This window comes from Poecile atricapillus, chromosome 1 (genome assembly GCF_030490865.1).
Source record: "Poecile atricapillus isolate bPoeAtr1 chromosome 1, bPoeAtr1.hap1, whole genome shotgun sequence".
Classification (NCBI taxonomy): Eukaryota; Metazoa; Chordata; class Aves; order Passeriformes; family Paridae; genus Poecile; species Poecile atricapillus.
The window spans coordinates 26,772,181-26,791,104 of NC_081249.1; the positions used below are offsets into that span (position 1 = coordinate 26,772,181).

The following is an 18,924-nucleotide window of genomic DNA, read 5'->3' on the forward strand; positions in this document are numbered from 1 at the left end:
CTGCTTTGCATGCTTCAGAAGCAGATAAAAATACAGTTGAGAAGAATTTTAGTATCAGGCTACATAACTCTGCTGCCAACTAAAATTATTTCAAGATTAACTGCTGCTAGAGAATCATCTGGGTTTAGCTCCATCTAAAGTTTATCTCATTTGCCAATTTTATCCTGACTGCGGGAGAAAGGATTTTGTTTTGGTGTCCTGGCTGAGCACTGGGAAGGAAGGCTTTCCTCTCAATGAAAAATCCTGGCTTGATCCAAGGAAACTCATCAGGGAAATTCTGCAGGAGAGCTGGGCAGAGCTGGGATCTTCGCCAGATGAGGGTCTGCTCAGAAGCATTTCCCACCTTTTTGGATGTCCTGTGGTGACTGGGGCAGGGGGTATGTTTCACCTGTGAGTGGGACCAGCAGGACACAGAGGAGCTGTGATCTTGTACATTCTCACAACTCGAGTTTGGTATCTTTTGGCTTTTGGGCTTCTCCACCTGCACCCAAGTTCCTTGGTTGTGAGCACCTCTTAATAGTATTATAGAGAACTAACTAAACACAGTGATTTTGCAGTATTTTTCCATTTGGGACTTCTCATTCAAACCTCCACTCAGTAAAAACTGTCAGAGCTTAAACACTTGTGTCCATCAGATCAAGCTGGAGATTCAGGTCAAGACAGAAATTTCTGCAGCCTTTTGACAAATTGTTGTGTTCTTGTAAATGCAGCCCTCCTGCCCAGAGGGGCAGAGAGCCTGTCCTTTGACTTAGGTATTCATACGGAAGGAATATTCAGGGCGTTCAAATTTGGATGTGGAGAGTGCAGTAGTCAGCATCTGTGTACACAGCTGCAGCCTGAGCTGCATCCCAAGGAGCCCCAGCTGCCTGATGTCTTGGAAGTGCCACTCAAGGAACCCTTAGGACAGCCTCTCTTATGCAGCAGGTACTGACATCTATTCTTCCCACATCTGAGAGGGGCAATAGGAAGTACCAGCCACCATCAGCAGGATCTGAGCTTTGCTACACCTGCTGCAAGTAGCTCAGGAGAGACAGGAGCAGCAAGGCAACCCCAGGAATACCAGGTTGCATGGGAGTGCTGCCTGCAGGCTCTCTGCTACAGTGTGACCCCTGTTTAACAGAGAAAACACCACTGCTGAGCTTCCCCTCTCTGCTCTCATGGTCATCTTGGGCAGTGCCAGCAGGACAGCCTGTGCCTGTGGAAACAGGAATCAGGTTTGGGATGCGAGCTTGTGCAGCCATATCTGCAGGGAAGACTGCCCACTGGAATCGAGCACATTCCTCATGGGAATGCTGCAAAGTACAGTGGCTAAAGCAGCAGGATACATTTTCAAGTCTGTGCTCCAATGTCTCCTGCGCAGGAGTGCAGCAGGGCCTGAGCTTGCTTCCCTTGCTGGGGCAGCCAGGCAGGAGGAGCTGCCACCTGCTCTGTGCTCACTTGTTCTTTTATGCTTCTCCCGATGACATCAAATAAATGCAGGCTTGCTGCCTGCCTTTGTGCAAACTCATCGTGGCGTGAGAGCTTCATTGCCACAATAGTAACTTTGTTTTGCAAATTCAGCTTAGCTGAAAGTAGAGACAGCATCCCCATGGAATGGGAACTGTGTCTGGTTACATCACAGCTGACTTCAGTACCATCTGTTTTCTTGCTTTTACAATATAATGTTCTACATTTAATAAAAAGCCTTCACCTACTTGATAGCTTCACCAAATTTCTGTTGCCCTGCTTCTTATTGAATTCCAAGGTCATTGACATTTAGGAAGATGGAAATCACTCTGTCAAATGGAGATTGGGCTCCATTCTGTTGTGAGCTATTGTGTTACAGGAAACTGATGTGGAATGTAAATATTCAGTAAAAAATCCCTGCATTTGTGCTCGTTGCAGCTTTAAAGAGAAGGTTATTCAGATCCAAACATTGTACTGACAATTTCACATTCAGCTTTTAAATATATTCAGTTGCTTCTTTTAATTTAAAATCAAATGGTTGAAAGTTGTTTTTGGAGAGTCTTTGGAGGTCCATCTGTGGTTAAGCCAACACTACTGCTCTTCATGCTGAAGGCAGTTTCTCTGCTGGCATTTATTTGCAGTATTAGTCCTGAACAGACCAAACAAAAGCCTGAAGTACAAACATGGCAAAACCCACTCATTGGGCACAAAATAATATTGAACATCAGAATAAAATATGCCTAAGAAAGAAAATTGAGTAGTACTTCCCTCCCCAAACCTGATGGAATGTTGAAAACCAGGGGAAAATTACTTGTGAGTTGGTGGTGCTGTTTGAGTCTTATACGATGAGAGGAGTGACTTAAAATTCTCTAGTTACTTATTTATAACAATTTCATTAGAAAGAAAAAATATCTTAAACAAGTGGGAAACCAGAATCTTATCTGATAATTTCAAAGTGACTTAAAGGCATTCACTCTGTCTTCTGTGCCTCCACTTAAGCTTTTCCTTGAAGTTGATGAAGACTGAAAATGTCATCTTACCAAGTGCTGGTTTCCTCTTAGCAGCTAATCCCTCTCCCAGACTTCTTCATTGTTGCATAATTAAAAAATAAATATATTCCAGATATATTTGTGATTTACACTTCTTTAGGCCACACCTGATCTCCTGAATATGCCCCATTTGCATATCCCATCTAGAATTGCATAAATACTATCAGATGCTCATACTGTTACATAAATATTACAGTATTTTGATTCAAATTGACACAAACACACAAGACATTGGACTGCAGTGTTCTTTGCTCAGTTCCAGTTAACAGCCTGGATTATTTAAAAAAAAAAAAAAGTTCTCCAACATGCTCCAAAAGGGTAAAAGTTAGCAAAAAATGCCAAATAGACTTATGGTGCATGCAAGATCCATAAATTGCTCCCAGAATGTGCAGAAGGCAGGAGATACAAAACCATGCAAAAAAGGAGGTTATTTTTTCCCCTTCTCTTTAAAATTGTTGATATAGTCTAAAATAAAATAAGAAGATCCTGCATAAAAATTAATGGGGGGGAGGGGGGAGGCTGTGGGGTGGGGAAGGGGGGCTGGGTCTTCCAGGGTATAGGTGTTCTGGGTTTTTTTCTTCTTCCAGGATCTCAGTTGCCAGCTCTCGTGAACAGATTGAAAAGTAATTCTGGAAGGCTCCAGCTGGCAAGACAGGGGGTTTGGCTTTAGATTGTCCACAGCATGGAGGGCTTGGCCTGTAACTACTGATCTGTGCCCAGGTATGTGTGTATTGTGCTGCTCCCTGTATCTGGCTATGCAGAATTGCAGATGGTTCTTCTGGATCAACCTGAAGCGAAGTTCTACCTCACCTTCTCTCTTAACAATGAACTTGAATATGGGCACCAATATATGACATTACCTGCAGGAAGTTCTTGCACAGCTTTGATGGCTGTTGAAGGTCATCAGCATCCAGAAATCCAATTATGTTCTCAGGCATTCAGTCAAGAAAATGGGGATATCAAAGAAAAAATGGAAATACTTCCAGAGCTGAATAGGCTCAGTCTTGCTTCCTTAACGTTTAACAACATCCTGAAATACAAAGATTAAAGTTGATTCTATATTGGCAACTTTTAAGTTTTTTAAATTAAGAATCAAATATCAAGGAGGAAAACACTTGGGGATGTTACATAAGGTAAAAATTGTAGTCAGGGGTATTTAAAAGTATCTCCAATGAATTGTGAGCTCTCCATAGCTACAGTGTTAGGTAACAGATTTGTTGCTAGTTACTACCAGATAATAAGAAGGAAAAGGCCATTTCAGAAAGTAATTTTGAGGCCTAAGCCTCAAAGAAATTTAATGAAGAAAAATAGCTATCTTGGTTGATTAAACTCGATGCTTTCAAAAGTCTGCAGGCATTTTTACTGAGAGGCTTCACAGGTGAATATGGTAATTTTTACATTTGGCTTGTGAAAAAAAAAAGTCATCTAGAACTGCAAACTATCTACAAGTGTTTTTCGCAATAATATTAACTGAAAGGGGGGAGACTTATGAAATTTTAGTATGATTTAATAAATCAAGTGAAGTTCCTAGGTGTAAAAGAAAAAAAGTCCTTAAGTTAGAAAAGAAAATTTAACCATACAGTAAAAAAAGTCTATTAAAAAAAAAAGTTATTCACTGCATTTGAGATGTGCTCTTTACCCATTCTCTTTCTAGTGCAATTCTTGCTCTGAAATTGCTAATCCAGCAAAAAAAACTCTGTGGGATTTCTTTACCTCCTTTGAGAAAACTTCTTGGCTAGGTTGACAGGAAATCCTCCAAGTACTCCAAATCACTTGCAGATAACAATAGCATGGAAAAAGAAGTTTACTTAGACCAAGAAGAAACCTAATAAATGGGGTACACCTCATTTATCTGTAATTTAATTGTTTGATTCCATCCTCAATGGAAATTATTCTATTAACTACAGAAGCTAGAATTTAATTCAAAACCTGTAAGATGAGTGAAAGCACTGGCAAACCAGAAAGAGATGAAAAGCTCTGGATCAAGTGAGAGCAACAGGTTATTAGCTGGACTTGGGTTGACTTTACATGCTATTTCCATGAATGAACAAAGCAGGAGTCAGCATTTTGAGTAATAAAAACCAGATAAAATGCAAGTACCAGGGGGATGAGTAGTAAGAGCACTCTTGGCTGAAGACTTGGATGGAAACAACCAGTAGATTTTTGTTAGTCATGGGAAAAACACAATCCCCAGTGATGCATGTATCATCTGTAGTCAGAGATATGAGCCGGGGACATGACTATACAAAAGACCAGGAGGGTATCTAGCCTGCAGTGCTAGATTTCTCTGTGACCTCTAGCTGTGGAATTAATAAAGAAATTCCCCATCAGTCAGTAACTGTAGTTAATCACTACACTTCCACTACATTTTCAGATCATGGGCAGGATTGATTTTGTTGGAAACTTAGATACAACTGGTGAAAAATACTGCTTCTATCCAAGCAGTCAGGGGATGCAACAGATCACTGCTAAATGTTGCCTGATACAGACCGCCCTTTGGTAAGGAAATGCTGCCGAATGTCCAGCCTAAACCTTCCCTGAAGGAGCTCTGCACCATTCCCACATGTCCTCTCAGTGGGTACCAGGGAGAAAAGCTTCCCTCCTCTGGAAGATGTAGAGAGCAATGAGGACCTGTGAGAGACTGAAATATTAAGAGACAGTGACTCAAAACATTCCTCCTTTGTGGAGATGCCAGGGTGCTTGGTTGAGATGGAGCAAGTGAACTTTTAGGTGTGTAATGGCTAAACCTCTGATCTGATAAGGCACAGGGTGAATGATGAGTTCAGGCTGTGAGTGAGATAGGAGCTGGATCCTGTGGAGAGGATTGTGCTCTTTGTCATGCTAGGTTGTGCCTCCTTGCACAAGCCCCTGGGTTGTGAGGCTCCCTATTCTTCCCCCTTCTCCTGAGAAATGGCAGGGAATTCATGTGTAACCTGAGTGCGTTCATCTCTGCTGATGGGACATAATGGAGTACTTTTTCCAGACTCAGCTGGGCTGCTAGGATGGGCAGCTGTGTTGTCTTAGAAGGTGTTGAAGACTCCGGAGGTGTTCCACAATCCACATTATTACAACAAGCTCCCTGCTCCTGAGGAGGTACCTGGTTTATATCCACCTGAGCCTGAGTGAATATAAACCCAAGAGAAGCTGTGTACCACTGATTTTTCCCCACCACTTCTTCAGGGCTTCCCTCATCACTCTACCACCACTTTGACCAAGATTGTAGAGCAACGAAGTTTTGTTGTGAGGCTTAGGATGGTGAGATCCTCACACTCTTCCTTTCCTTTCCTTTCCTTTCCTTTCCTTTCCTTTCCTTTCCTTTCCTTTCCTTTCCTTTCCTTTCCTTTCCTTTCCTTTCCTTTCCTTTCCTTTCCTTTCCTTTCCTTTCCTTTCCTTTCCTTTCCTTTCCTTTCCTTTCCTTTCCTTTCCTTTCCTTTCCTTTCCTTTCCTTTCCTTTCCTTTCCTTTCCTTTCCTTTCCTTTCCTTTCCTTTCCTTTCCTTTCCTTTCCTTTCCTTTCCTTTCCTTTCCGAACCTCTCCTCTCCTTCTCTTGTCCTTTCTCAGTCTTTCCTCTTGTGTGTACTCGGGTGATGATGCACTTTTACATCACAATGCTTTAATCTTGTATTACTGTAGATAATAACCTCCAAAACAACTCCATACCTTTGCAGCCACATTGTTCTATAATAAACCCTGCACTGTTTATTTACAAATATTGATCATTCAGTGTTATTTCACACTAATGTGCCCAAGGGATCTAGTAACAAGAACCTGGGTTATCCCCACCTTCTGTCTTAACAAAATGCCCCTCAGCCTCCAGAGTCTTTCCTTAAACACCTCCAGGGAGTAACTGTCCCTGGAGTTGTTTAAGGGAAAACTGGACGTGATACCTAGTGCTGTGGTCTGATTGACATAGGGGCGTTCAGTCATAGTTTGGAGTTGATCTCAGAGGTCTTTTCCAACTTAATTGGTTTTGTGATTCTGTGAGTCTGTCATTCTTTCCACACTGGACAAAAAGCACTCCAAAAACTAAAAGACAAGAAAGTAATTCCTGAATTGAGGGGTCCAGAATGGGACACAGTAGCTGAGGTGTGGCTTATTTGGCACCGGTAAGCCCACACCTAGAATCCTGCATCCATTTCTGGGCCCCTCATTTTGGGAAGGATATCAATGGGCTGGAGCAGATCCAGAGAAGAGCAATAGAGTGGGTGTCCTATAGGGATAGAGTGGGTGTCCTATAGGGAGCAGCTGAGGAAGCTGGGGTCGTTCAGCCTGGAGAACAGGAGGCTCAGGGGACGCTTTACCACTCTCTAGTCACCTGAAAGGAGGCTGTAGCCAGATGGGCGTCAGGCTCTTCTTCCTGGCAACCTGCAACAGGATGAGAGGACACAGTCTTAAACTGCATCGAGGGATTTTTAGGTTAGATATTAGGAAGAATTTCTTCACTCAGAGAGTGACTGGTTATTGAAAGGGGCTGCCCGGGGAGGTGGTGGAGTCACAGTCCCTGGAGGTGCTTAAGGAAGACTAGACATGGCATCGAGGGCCATGGTCTTGTTGGCACAGCGGTATTTGGTCACAGTCGAGGTTCTCAGAGGTCTTTTGCAGCCTAGTTTGTGACCTTGCGACGCTGTGTTTCTGGGACTCTGGAATTCTCTCCGCCCTGGACAAGCGTTCTCCGGGCTCCCAGACAAGGCCGGGCCCCCTGTGCGGCAGCGCCCCCTGCCGGCCCGCGCGGAGGGCGCCGCACCGCGGCCCCGCCCCCGTCCCCGCCGCCGCGGCCGCGGCACGTGACCCGGCCCCGCCTCCCGCCGCCGCCGCCGCCGCCATTGGCGGGGGGAGCCCGGCCCGGCCCCCCCGGCCCCGCGCCCGCCGTCCCGGAGGTGCCGAACGGTGAGTGCGGGCACCGCGTCCCGCTCGCCCCCCGCTCCCGCCGGCCGGGCCCGGCGGGCTTCCCTCACTCCCCCTGGGCATCGGGCCTGGGCCTTCCCCTTGTCCAGCCCCCGCCGCGCGGGGGGCGGCGGCGCCTGCCGGTGCCGGCGCGGGGGGAACAAAACCGGCGGGGCCGCGCACGGGAGGGGAGAGGGAGAGGGAGAGGGGAGGCGGCGAGGGAGAGCGCCCGGAGGGGCGGGATGAATGGGCGGGCGGCGTGGCCCCCCGGCCCCGGGGGTGCGGCCCCGGGAGGGCCGGGCAGCGCCGAGCCGGCGGCCCCGGGAAAGCCGAGCCCGCAGGCACCCCCTCCCCGCAGGAAAGTTCAAGTGATGCCGGCGGAGCGAGGAGCAGGAGGAGCACGCTGCCGGTCTGCTGTCCTGGGATAGCGACTTCGGCACGGGACATGTCCCCGCCGGGACCGGGCCCTTCCCCGGTGACAGAAATAGCTGCCGGGAGCGGGTGCGTCGCACGTGGGAGCAGAGAAGCAGGTGCAGAACAAGGCTCAGTTCTGGAGAGCATGTCCTGAGAGGAGCGGCTGAGGGAGCTGGGCTTGTTTAGCCTGGAGAACAGAAGGCTCGGGGGGGACTTTACCACTCTCTAGAACCACCTGAAAGGAGTGTAGCTAGGTGGGGGTCGGCCTCTCCTCCCAGGCAACAAGTGACAAGACGAGAGGACATAATCTTAAATCGTGGACATTAAACCGACGGACATTTAGATTGCACATTCATTAGGAAGAATTTCTTCACTGTGAAAGTGATTAGACATTGGAATGGACTGTCCAGGGTGGTGTTGGAGTCACTGTCCCTGGAGATGTTTTAAGGAAAGGCTGGATGTGGCACTGAGTGCCATGGTCTACTTGACAAGGTGGTGTTCAGTCATAGGCTGGTGCCTGATGATCTCAGAGGTCTTTTTCGACCTCAATGATTCAATTAATTTTTTGCAAGTAAGGAATATAGAAACTTTGTGTTTCATATTTCTCTTCCATAATCTTCCCTTGAACCCCATATTCTTTCAGAGTAGTGTAAATGGAATTCTTAGCCTGTTAACACCAAGTTTTACAACCATAATTCAGTTCTTGACTAAATTGTAATGCTCTAGTGGGTCTAGTGGCACTTCATTAGCTTAGGTGTAGCACTGCAGCAGTAAGGTTTTTGGGGCCGTTTTTGGAAGCCAACTAAATGGAATTGTCAACTTGGAGTTAGAAAGCTGTGTCAGAAGTACATAGAATTAATTTCTTCTATCTTGAATCTGTCAAAGGTACATTGATTTTACTCTGTAATTTAGACTGTTGTTAGATCTTGTATTGAGAACTAATGTTGTGTAGACTTGTCATTCTCGTAACAAAGATTGAAATATTGCAAAATTGCTGAAGTTCTGGATGCTTTGTGTTTCTTAAGTCATCTGCATGTGCATCAAGTATTGTCACTTTGTAGATCTCCCCTGACTTGAACCTTTCCTGGAAACATGGAACTTCATAATACAGCATTTCCTGCCTGGATCTGGTGCCTCCCATGTTCCTAGCATATCTTACTGGTTCAGTGGCTGGTTGGGTCAGAGTGTTTGTGCCTTGTGTAGCTGTGTAATTTTAAAGACATAGTTCAGCAATTGTTGCAGATGGCACTTAGCCTGAATAGACTGGCTGGTAGCTGTGAGTTCAGATGTGAGGTTGTAGTCAGATACTGTGGACACTTCTGGACTAGCAGGAGCATAGGGCTGCCTGTCTTGTTCATGGTGCCTTAGAAGTGATGCCCTTACCTGCTTAGTGCGTTGTGAAATGCCTGCTCTGCCCCACTGTGGGGTGTTCGTGTTCAGCTTCCTCTGGGAGCTGAACTTCTCTTTGTCAGTCACAACATAGGGATGTAGCTTCAAGAGAAGCATCATGCTGCCACCAGACTGCCATTTACTTTTTGGCACTGCAAGAACAGCAAAAACCCAGCAAAAGTCTGGATCTGCTCCTGCTAACAAAGGCAGTGATGCTGCTGTATCTTTCTCACCCAGCTTTCTTTTGCTGGGAACAAATTTACCTTTGACCCTCCTCACTGGCAGAGGTTATGACTGAACTGTTGGCCTGCAAGAAACTTCCAAGGCTTATGAAAATAAACAGTGATCCTTCCTGTGCAGTGACTGGTATAGGGAATCCTATGTGTGGTTGTAGGACATTGGAGAAAATCACAGGGCTTTCTTCTAGAACATTTTCCTGTCTGTGTTGGTGTCATTAAAGTAGGTTGCATGTCCTCTATCTGCTTGTGTTTTGCCAGGCTTGATTGTTTATTGAGAGGAAAAGAGTTATGGATTCTTCTGCCACTGAGAACCAAGACAGTCTGATTTAGAATAGTGATGTGGCAGACTACTTGTTACTGTGCTCTGAATTTCTTCATGTAATGTTAAAAGAAATCTTATTTTTCTGTGCTCACAGACAGTCTAGATTTTTCTCCCTGAGCCCATTCTTGCTTCCCTCAGACAGTTGCAGATTATCTTCTCTAGAGGAAAAGTGCGGGTATATATTAAATGTTGCAGTGCTAAGTGTAGAATGTGTTTATTAAAAATTACCAGGAATGATTGGAAGACTTGTAGCTATGAAATTGGAATGGAGTTAAGAAGTAGAGACATCTTGCTTGCTGCCAGAGTCAGGTTGTGCCACCCCCCTGCATGGATTCCTTCTTATATGTAGCTATTGCCTCTGCATTTTTCCCCTTTTCTTCCACTAGGAGGCTTTTGGGAGGCTGTAGGAAGTATGGCTCAGTCTTAAGTGGGATCCCCGTGGAAGATGGCATGCAGAATTCATCTCTGACATGGCTGGATGTGTTGGCTGGGAAGACATCAGGAGGTCTCTCCTCTCTGTGCATTAGCTTAGGACGTTCCTATTGCTCAGTTTAACATGAGCTCAAGAGAAACTTCTGATGTTTGACTCCACTCTGTGGCTGCCTTGCGATACTCATAACCAGGTTTTGGTTGAATTTGCGGTTGTCTCACTGCCTCTGACTTCCTGGATACTTCTTTCTGCCAAAGCATGGCTTTAGCCTCTTGTCTGCTAAGAACAAATCAAGAAAAGATGGGATGGTTGTTCTTTTCTCAGATAGATACGTGTCCTTGTTACCAGTCTTTTCCCTATGCTGTTTTTCTGTTCTTCCTCTGGTGGAGGAGATTATGGCAAAACTTCAGTGTAGGGGACAGGAGGTGGTATAAGGATCTTCAGCATCTCAGTGGAGAGAGGAGAGAGTTGGTGGTAGGAACCTCTGTATGTAGGTTCTAAACATGCATGAAAAAAGAGGGGCTGGGAGAGGTGGTTGATGGAGCAGCAGTAGGGACTGGGTGGTCCCACTGCAGAGGTTTGTGTCTCTTCAGGCAGCTTTAAAACTGAGTGATGGACATTGATCTGTGTCACTTCAAGTCAGCTAAGAGCTGAGTTAGTGCTGATGCTGTTACTGTGCTTGATATCTGAGGATATAGTGAGCTTTCAGCCAGAAGCACTTACCTGTTCAGGTAGATTTCAGTGGGAAATGTCATGTCTTAGGAAGACTCTGAATTAATCTTGTCTGCCTTAAGTTAAAATTTAGTATATAAAGCTTCAGAATCTTAGTTGTATCATAGTATTTTGTCTTGAAGGCAGGATGTGGATGCAGGACAGGCATAAATTGTGGGCTTCAGGCTTCTGATTCAGTTGTAGTGTGTTTTCGGAAAAGATAATTAGTTCTATTTGGCTGCATCTGTATTTGTTTTCTCAGGGTTGCAGCCATGGAAAGTGAGAAAAGTAGGAGGGAATTCAGAAAGAGCAATTAAGGAATGTGTTGTGCTTTGTAGTGTTACAGTGGCATGAAGCACAGCTTCAGTTATAGCCACTGTTGCACTGCACGTCCTGTTAACTGAGAGTTCAAATAGGGGAATGCTCAGGTGTCCTTTTTACAAAACAGCTATGGCCTGGCAGAGTGTTCAACTTAACAAAGTGGCCTGGGGCCTGCACAGAAGTTATTTGTACTTGCAGAGGTGGCAGCTTCTTTGTCCTCGTAGAAGTATTCAAGAAGTCTTGAGAGATACTCCAGTGGCCATCTGTCTTCTGCTTTGTTTCATGGAGAAGCTGTTGCTCATGACAGTGCTGTTCCTTGCACTTTCACCCAGCTAGGCAAGGCAGGATCCAGTGCAGAACAAGTTCTGATGCTGGAGGTGATGGCAAAGAGCAGTGTGAAGCAGAGTCATCTGTGTGATAAACTTGAAAACAGAGGAGGGCAGCAACCAAAACCACGTAGAGACATTGGACCTTAATATTGAGAAGGAGTCAGGAGGGCTTGACAGGAAAATCTTTCAGACTAGTTATTTAGAGCTGTGCTAAACGAACCAGCAACATCTGAGAGTTTATTATTTCAGAACTGTTTCAACAAATTTAAATTGACAACATGAGTTAGTAGGGGCTCAGCACTGTTTGTTACTGATCTCAGTAACTATTTTAAAACTAGATTTACTATTCCTTGAACTTGCAGCCTAAGGTTTAATCAAGAGTTGCGTTGATCAGTAAGATGCCTCAATTAAGTAGATATTTCAGCAGGAGAGGCAGTTACTTCAGTGACCGCCAGATACAGTGGGCTGAGTTAAAAAACTAGAAATGGTGAGTGATGGCAATCACATTAAAAAAAACCAAAAACATTGAAGTGCCCTCAGCTCTTTAATGTTATTTCTCATGCAAAAGGCTTGACTGTCAAGACTTCTGGATGTCTGGAGTGTGCCTGTAACTTCTTTGGCTCCAAAATAATTTCATGGTGAAAAAAGCTTAGCAGCAATTTGGACAGTTTGTGGAAGGCAATCCCTGACTTCTTCTAACAGTTGTATTTTGAAAGAAAGTGGGGATTTTCATCATAAAGTAAAGTACAACTGAATAAACGAAGAGGTTGGGAGGTGTGGTGAAGTGTATTTCAGTGAATAACAAAAAACTGCAGCAAGGGCAACAGGTGACATGCAAAGTGCAGGGAAATTATGAAGTGAGTAGAAAATATTGTCTAGTAAACTTTGTTATAAACCATGATAAATTCAAATTGCAAAAGCCCTTTTTTGGTTTTCTAGTGAAAATGGTTAATTCAGGATTGCAACCAATTTTGGAATTGACAAATTTTCTTTCAAGTCTAAAAATGTGATTACCGCATATGTCTTTATTGTCCTAATTATGTTCTGCTGTGATTTGATTAAAAACACCCAAAACCTTTTTATTTAGCTCATATCAGAAATTGTTGCTTTCAAATTTAAATCTTCCTTTCCTCCCATTGTCCTGAGTTCTGCAAACAAAACATAAACTGTAATTCATAATGACTTGAAGGTCTTGGAGTACTAAGACATGATGTGCTGTGGATTTTTAATTGGCAAGTTATTTTCTGTTGCAGAGATACAGCCCACTGAGCACTGCTGTCAAGTTTCTGTTTTGCTTTCATCTTTTACAGACATAAAAAATTGTTATAAAATGTTGGGAAGTGTTTTGGGTCCACACTGAATGTGGCGTAGGCTACAATTTGGGGTGTCTTTTGTATGGCTGCCAGCAGTGCTGGGAAACTCCGCCTTATACCCCAAAGGTCCTTCCACTTCAGTGTTTGCAGTGCAGAGTAATTACTTCTCATTTGTAGCTAGGCTGTGGTTGGATGCTGTTCATTTGTCTCATGGTTATAAAGCAGGATCCTTCTTAAAGCTCCATTTGTGGTTCCACCATGCTTCACAGGAAATCTACCTGTTCCTGTGACTTAATGTGAAATGTGTACGCACAGTGCACGCAAAGGAGTTGTTCCATAAGCAACTGAGCTAGTGAACCTCTATTTCTTAAGGATTTGTGCTCTCTTGTTCCTCAGCCAATCCTTCTTTCCTGTTTTTTTGCTGTATCCATCTCATCCTTTAGCAGCACTGCTAATTTGCTTTCATTCTGTCTGTGCCCCAAGCCCAAAGCAGCTCACTGCTGTAGTATTTTTAATTTCTTCCCCTTTTCCTTAATTACAAGCTGAATCAGACACTGCTTGCTCTGAATGTTTCAAGACTATTTGTGTAGAGACTAAACAGAAGAAGTTGCTGCTAAGTGACATATTCTGCCTCAGTGGAGGCATTGCTTGCATTCTCTAGTTCCTGATTTTCATGAAAGGTGTAGAAATGCAAAGTAAGGCTGGATTGCTTTGTCCGGTTTGATTGGCATTGACTGTAGGGCAATGTGTTTGTGTAAGCCTCATTTCCATAAGAAATGCTTTAGGAATAAATTAAGAAAACTTGCTTTGAATGCATATTTTTAGACTTGTTAGTCTAATATATATTTAGACAGGTAAATTAATGTTAAAATACAACAACACTTTTGAGTGTTTTGAAGCAGTGTGTTTTACATGACTCCCCAAAATTAGATTCATAGCTTAGCATGATTAATCATGCTAATAAGTGTTTAATTTCAACCTTAAAGAAAAAAGTGTGTGCATTTCACTTAAAAGTCCTTTTTACCTTCCACTTTTATGTTGATGTAACTTACAGAATATGGCTAGATGTGGTTTTCTGCTTATTGTAGTAGCTAATCTGGTTAAATTCTGTTGGAAACAGGGGAATCTAGCAAAATCATTAAAAGCTATTTGTGCTTGGGGGTTTTTTGTTTGGTTTTTGGGGATTTTTTTGTTTGGGTTTTTTTTTGTTGTTATATTGGGCTTTTTAAAGTCTTGCAAAAGCCATTAATTTTGAGAAATTTCCATCTTTGGGATGAGGAAAACAATGTTATGGATACAGCAGACTATTAACTATACCAACTGGGGAAAAAAAAACCCTGCTGTTTTTCTTAAATGGTATTTTTGTTGCTATTGGGATAACAGATGAAATTATAGAACAGGAAAAGTCGTTTTCATAATACATGAAGTCTTTATGATCAGCATTATTTTTTTTCATGTAATTAGTTAAAGGAAGTCAGTATTTGACAGATGAAAAGAGCCTAGGCTTTAGGCTGCTGTTTTCTTGAATTTTGTTTGGTCTTTGTCAAAAACTGCTGATTTGTTTGGAAATTTAATGACGGAGATGCATTTTTCAAATGGCCTTATCTCGGTGGCAGTGTTTCAAGTACTTTCCAAAGTACTTTTTGTTTTCAGTTTACATGTATAATGTAAATAATACAATGTCAATAAAAGCACATCAAATATGGGAAGAGAAGAAAATGGAGAAAACAAGTCACATTTATCAAATGAAATTCAAACTTTGCTCTTCATCACCTGGGTTCTTTTTTTATCAATTGCTTCCAGTTTTTTTACATACGTAGGAAGGCTTATTGCTAAGTATAAGCTTTGTTTTTTTAAGTTTTACTGATGCAAAATGTCTTTCAGGAGTTGGTGACACCTATGTTTGGACTTCTTTATGAAGTAGTCAGTATCTGTGCAAAATTTATGCTTTCTAAAAAGGGAGGGGGTGAGCAGGGAAAAGCCCATGTGGTTATTTAGGAGAGACAGAGTTGAAATTAACACGGACAGATAACTATACAGATCTTTTTCCTTTCTTGCAGGAACTGAAAATTCCTCTTTAAAAGGTGCAGTGCTGTGGAAACTGTTGCTGCCTATAGAAAAATGGACATGTTGCAGATACTACGGAAAACCACAGAGCGCTTGGAGTGTGACTACTGCAGCTTCAGAGGAACTGACTATGAAAACATACAAATTCATATGGGTACCGTTCACCCGGAGTATTGTGATGAAATGGATGCTGCTGGTTTAGGTAAACTTATATTTTATCAAAAAAGTGCAAAACTGTTTCACTGCCATAAATGTTTCTTTACCAGCAAGATGTATTGCAACGTATATTATCACATCAAAGCACAGCATGGAGCACCTGAGAAGTGGAACAAGGAGCAGAAAGAGCAACAGGTAGAAGGAGATTCAGATTCATCCAAAAAAAGTGTCACGTTGGAGCCACAGAAACCTTCCCTTTCTCCTGAGTCACGCAAACCTGCTCTTTCTCCTGAACTCCCCAAATCTGAACCTGTTGTTTCTCCCAAGCTTCAGAAATCTGTGTCTCCAGAGCCCCAGAAGTCTGCTCAAGTGACTTCCTCAGAGCCAGAGAAATCAGTCCAGGCTGTGTCTCCAGATCCAGAAAAGTCAGCCCAGGCCACATCTCCTGATCCAGAGAAGTTAGCCTCATCTGTGTCCCCTGACCCACAGAAGCCATCTCCTGCTGTGTCTCCTGACCCACAGAAGCCATCTCCTGTCATGTCTCCTGACCCACAGAAGCCATCTCCTGCCGTGTCCCCCGACCCACAGAAGCCAGCCCCAGCCGTGTCTCCGGAGCCCCGTCGGCACTCCCCAGCGACGTCTCCAGAGCCCCGTCGGCATTCCCCTGCCATATCACCAGAGCCCCGGCGCCATTCTCCTGCTGTGTCTCCAGAACCCCGCAGATACTCCCCAGCAGTGTCACCAGAGCCAAAGAAACCTCCTCCAGCAGTGTCCCCTGAACCACGGAGGTATGCTCCAGCTGGGTCTCCTGAACCACGGAGGCATCCCTCTCAAATGCGTAGGCCCACTTCCGCTTCTTCTCCTGAAACCCGGAGGCCTGCTTCTGCAGTTTCGCCAGAGTCATGGAGACCTGGTCCAACTGTTTCCCCTGAGCCCTGGAGGTCTGCACCTCATGAAGTGCAGAAGTCTCCCACAGTTTCTCCCTGGGCTTCAAAGCCTGCCATGTCAGTGTCCGTAGAATCCCGGAGGTCTGCCCCTGAGTCCCGAAGACCTGGTTCGGTTGTGTTGCCAGAACCTAGGAGGCTTGTTTCTGATTCGTGTAAGTCTACGTCCTTTTCTGAATCCCAGAAGTCTACTCTTGTTTCTTCTGAGCCCTGGAAACCCATCTCATCTGTTTACCCTGAAGGCTGGAAACCTGTTCTGTCCCCTGACACATGGAAGCATTCTCCCCCTGTTTCTCCTGAGATTCGAAAGTCTAGTCACACTGTTTCCTCTGACTCCTGGAAGCCTTCTTTCTTTCCTGAGGTCCGTAAGCCTGGTGTTTCAGTATCTCCTGAATCTTGGAAACTCTCTGAGTCACGGAAATCTATGTATTTTCCTGAAACTCAGAAATCCACCTCTGCTGCTTCATCTGAGATTCAGAAACGGGCTCATTTCCCTGAACCTCGGAAAAGAGTGTTGTTCCCGGACACTCGTAAATCTAATCCTACTGCGTCTACTGATGTCCAGAAACGTGCTGTCTTTTCTGAGCCCCAGAATCAGACATCTACTTCTGCTGTTTCTACTGAAGGTCAAAAACAAGCTCTGTGTTCTGAAGCCCAAAAATCTGCTCTTGTTTCTTCTGAAGTCCAGAAGCATGCCCTGTTTTCTGAAGCCCAAAAACTCACTTCCATTTCCTCTGAAGTTCAGGAGTCTACTTCCTTTCTAGAATCTCAGAAATCCACATCTCCTGAAGTTCAGAAACACAGCCTCTTTACTGAGTCCCAGAAACCTACTCCTGTTTCTCCTGAGACATTCAAGCAAGCTGTTTTCACAGACTGCCAGAAATCTGCTGTTTCCCCTGATGTTCAAAAGCATGCTGTATTTTCTGAGATGCAGAAGCCTGCTGCTGCTCTATCCTCTGATGGCCAGAGACATGCTGAAACTACTGTACCTTCTGAAATCCAGAAGAACATCCTGTTTTCCGAGCCTCACAAGTCTGCTTCGGGCTTTTTCTCCGAGCCCCAAACACCTAGTGAGTCTGGTGAGAGTGACTTTCTCTCTCACAGTTTAGATGATCAGAAACCACTGGATGATTTATTCTCACAGGATGAACAATCAATATTAACCAAAGAATCACCTGAACACATGTTATATTCATGCCCAGCAAAGAAGCCCAAGAAGGAAAACCAGGAGAACTCAGATTCTGAACTAAATAGCAGTGAGTCTGGAAAGACAGCAGTGGACTCGATGGAGATAAAGGAACAAGAATCCAACAGTGACCAAGAGCAGTATGATATGGAGTCATCAGATTACAGCAAAGAGAGCAAAATGGATGCAACTACTCCTACGCAGCCACAGTGTGTGCTTCAGTTTACTGAAGAGAAAGAGGCTTTCATCTCTGAGGAAGAAATAGCAAAATACATGAAGCGTGGCAAGGGAAAGTATTACTGCAAAATTTGTTGCTGTCGTGCAATGAAAAAAGGTGCTGTCTTGCACCATTTAGTTAACAAGCATAACGTTCAAAGCCCATACAAATGTAAAATATGTGGTAAAGCTTTTCTCTTGGAGTCTCTTCTTAAAAATCATGTTGCTGCTCATGGTCAAAGTTTGTTGAAGTGTCCCCGTTGTAATTTTGAATCAAATTTTCCCCGAGGCTTTAAGAAACATTTAACCCATTGCCAAAGCCGTCATAGTGATGATACACCTAAAAAACACTTGGACAGCCTTGAACCACTTGAAGAACAAATTTAATCTGTTTTTTTTTTTTTTCCTTGTGCTAGAAAAGATGAATTTACAAAGTGTTCAAAAGTGTTACTGTATGTTAACCGAGTAGTTTAGCTGATCTGACAAGTCAGAAGATGCATGGTTTATTGTACTATGTTTAACTTGTCTTATAGCTGTATTACTGAAAAGATTTACTTTTTAAAGTAATTTTAAATGCGTGTTCATGTCTTTGTATTACCCATCAGTAGAGTCATATTTTATTTTTCAGATGTACTATGTTTTTGAAACCAAAATGGATACAAATTAGTTTTGTAAAGATTTGTAAAACATATAGGCAATTAAGGACTGGAGTGGCAAGCAATCCATATTTTCCTGTGAAGACAACTTCTTTTTTCACATTTGTTAAATGTTGTATTTTTAAAAATGTTTTTACCAAGTTCTCAAATCAAAATTCTCACTAAATTGAATGTGAATGAGCCAGAATGAGATGAATTACCAATATTCCTGGAATGATTCTGCCCTGAGGTTGTAATTGAGTGTATAAACATTTGCTGGAAATTTATTGCACTCAGTTCTCTGACTTGTCTCAGATTTAGAAGCATCAAGGTACTTATTTTGTGGTTCTGTATTTCGGCCATGTTTTAATCATGTACTAATAAACTTTAAATTGATAGATTAACGTCAGACTATGTATAGCTCAACATTTTCTCTTGATGATCCCGATATTTGTAATGTCAGACAACCCCTGAATTTCCTGTATTTGGTGAAATGTTATGCTTTAATGTTTTAACAATAAAAAGAGACCCAACCTGGTGTTGGCCATAATTTGTTTTTTGTTTTTTTTTGTTCAAGTCAAGAATGAAACCTTTGTGTTCAACATAGGATCTTTCAAGTATCTTTGGCAACAAGAGGTACATAATTACCCAGGAGGTCTGCTTTGAAAACTTCCACTTCCCAGTCATCACTAAGCAAGGTTAGTCTAAATTTCCCATCTCTTTCAGAAGAACATGTCAGATGTAATAGAAGGAAAACAAGAATTTTTGCATTGTTATTTAGGATGCTGGCCTTTGTGTGATTTGTGTATTATTTGTTAAAAACACGTAAGTAATTTATAATTCAGCAGGAATGTAGATTTTAAGTGGAGGCAGA

At 43.3% G+C, this 18,924-nt stretch overlaps 1 protein-coding gene across 3 annotated transcripts; it reads left to right on the forward strand.

Annotated features, from left to right (window-relative positions):
- Window positions 1–7,268: 7,268 nt before the first annotated feature.
- CHAMP1 (chromosome alignment maintaining phosphoprotein 1) lies at window positions 7,269–18,592 on the forward strand. 3 transcript variants are annotated; one of them, XM_058857890.1, is made up of 3 exons: window positions 7,305–7,381; window positions 7,737–7,908; window positions 14,907–18,592. In XM_058857890.1, exon 3 carries the CDS (start codon window positions 14,968–14,970, stop codon window positions 17,800–17,802), a length of 2,835 nt encoding a protein of 944 aa, XP_058713873.1. In that variant the 5' UTR covers window positions 7,305–7,381; window positions 7,737–7,908; window positions 14,907–14,967; the 3' UTR covers window positions 17,803–18,592. The 3 variants fall into 3 exon arrangements, with proteins under 3 accessions (XP_058713854.1, XP_058713873.1, XP_058713863.1); XM_058857871.1 differs by lacking the exon at window positions 7,737–7,908 and having other exon boundaries at window positions 7,269–7,381; XM_058857880.1 differs by lacking the exons at window positions 7,305–7,381; window positions 7,737–7,908 and adding an exon at window positions 10,129–10,247.
- The last annotated feature ends 332 nt before the right edge of the window (window positions 18,593–18,924 follow it).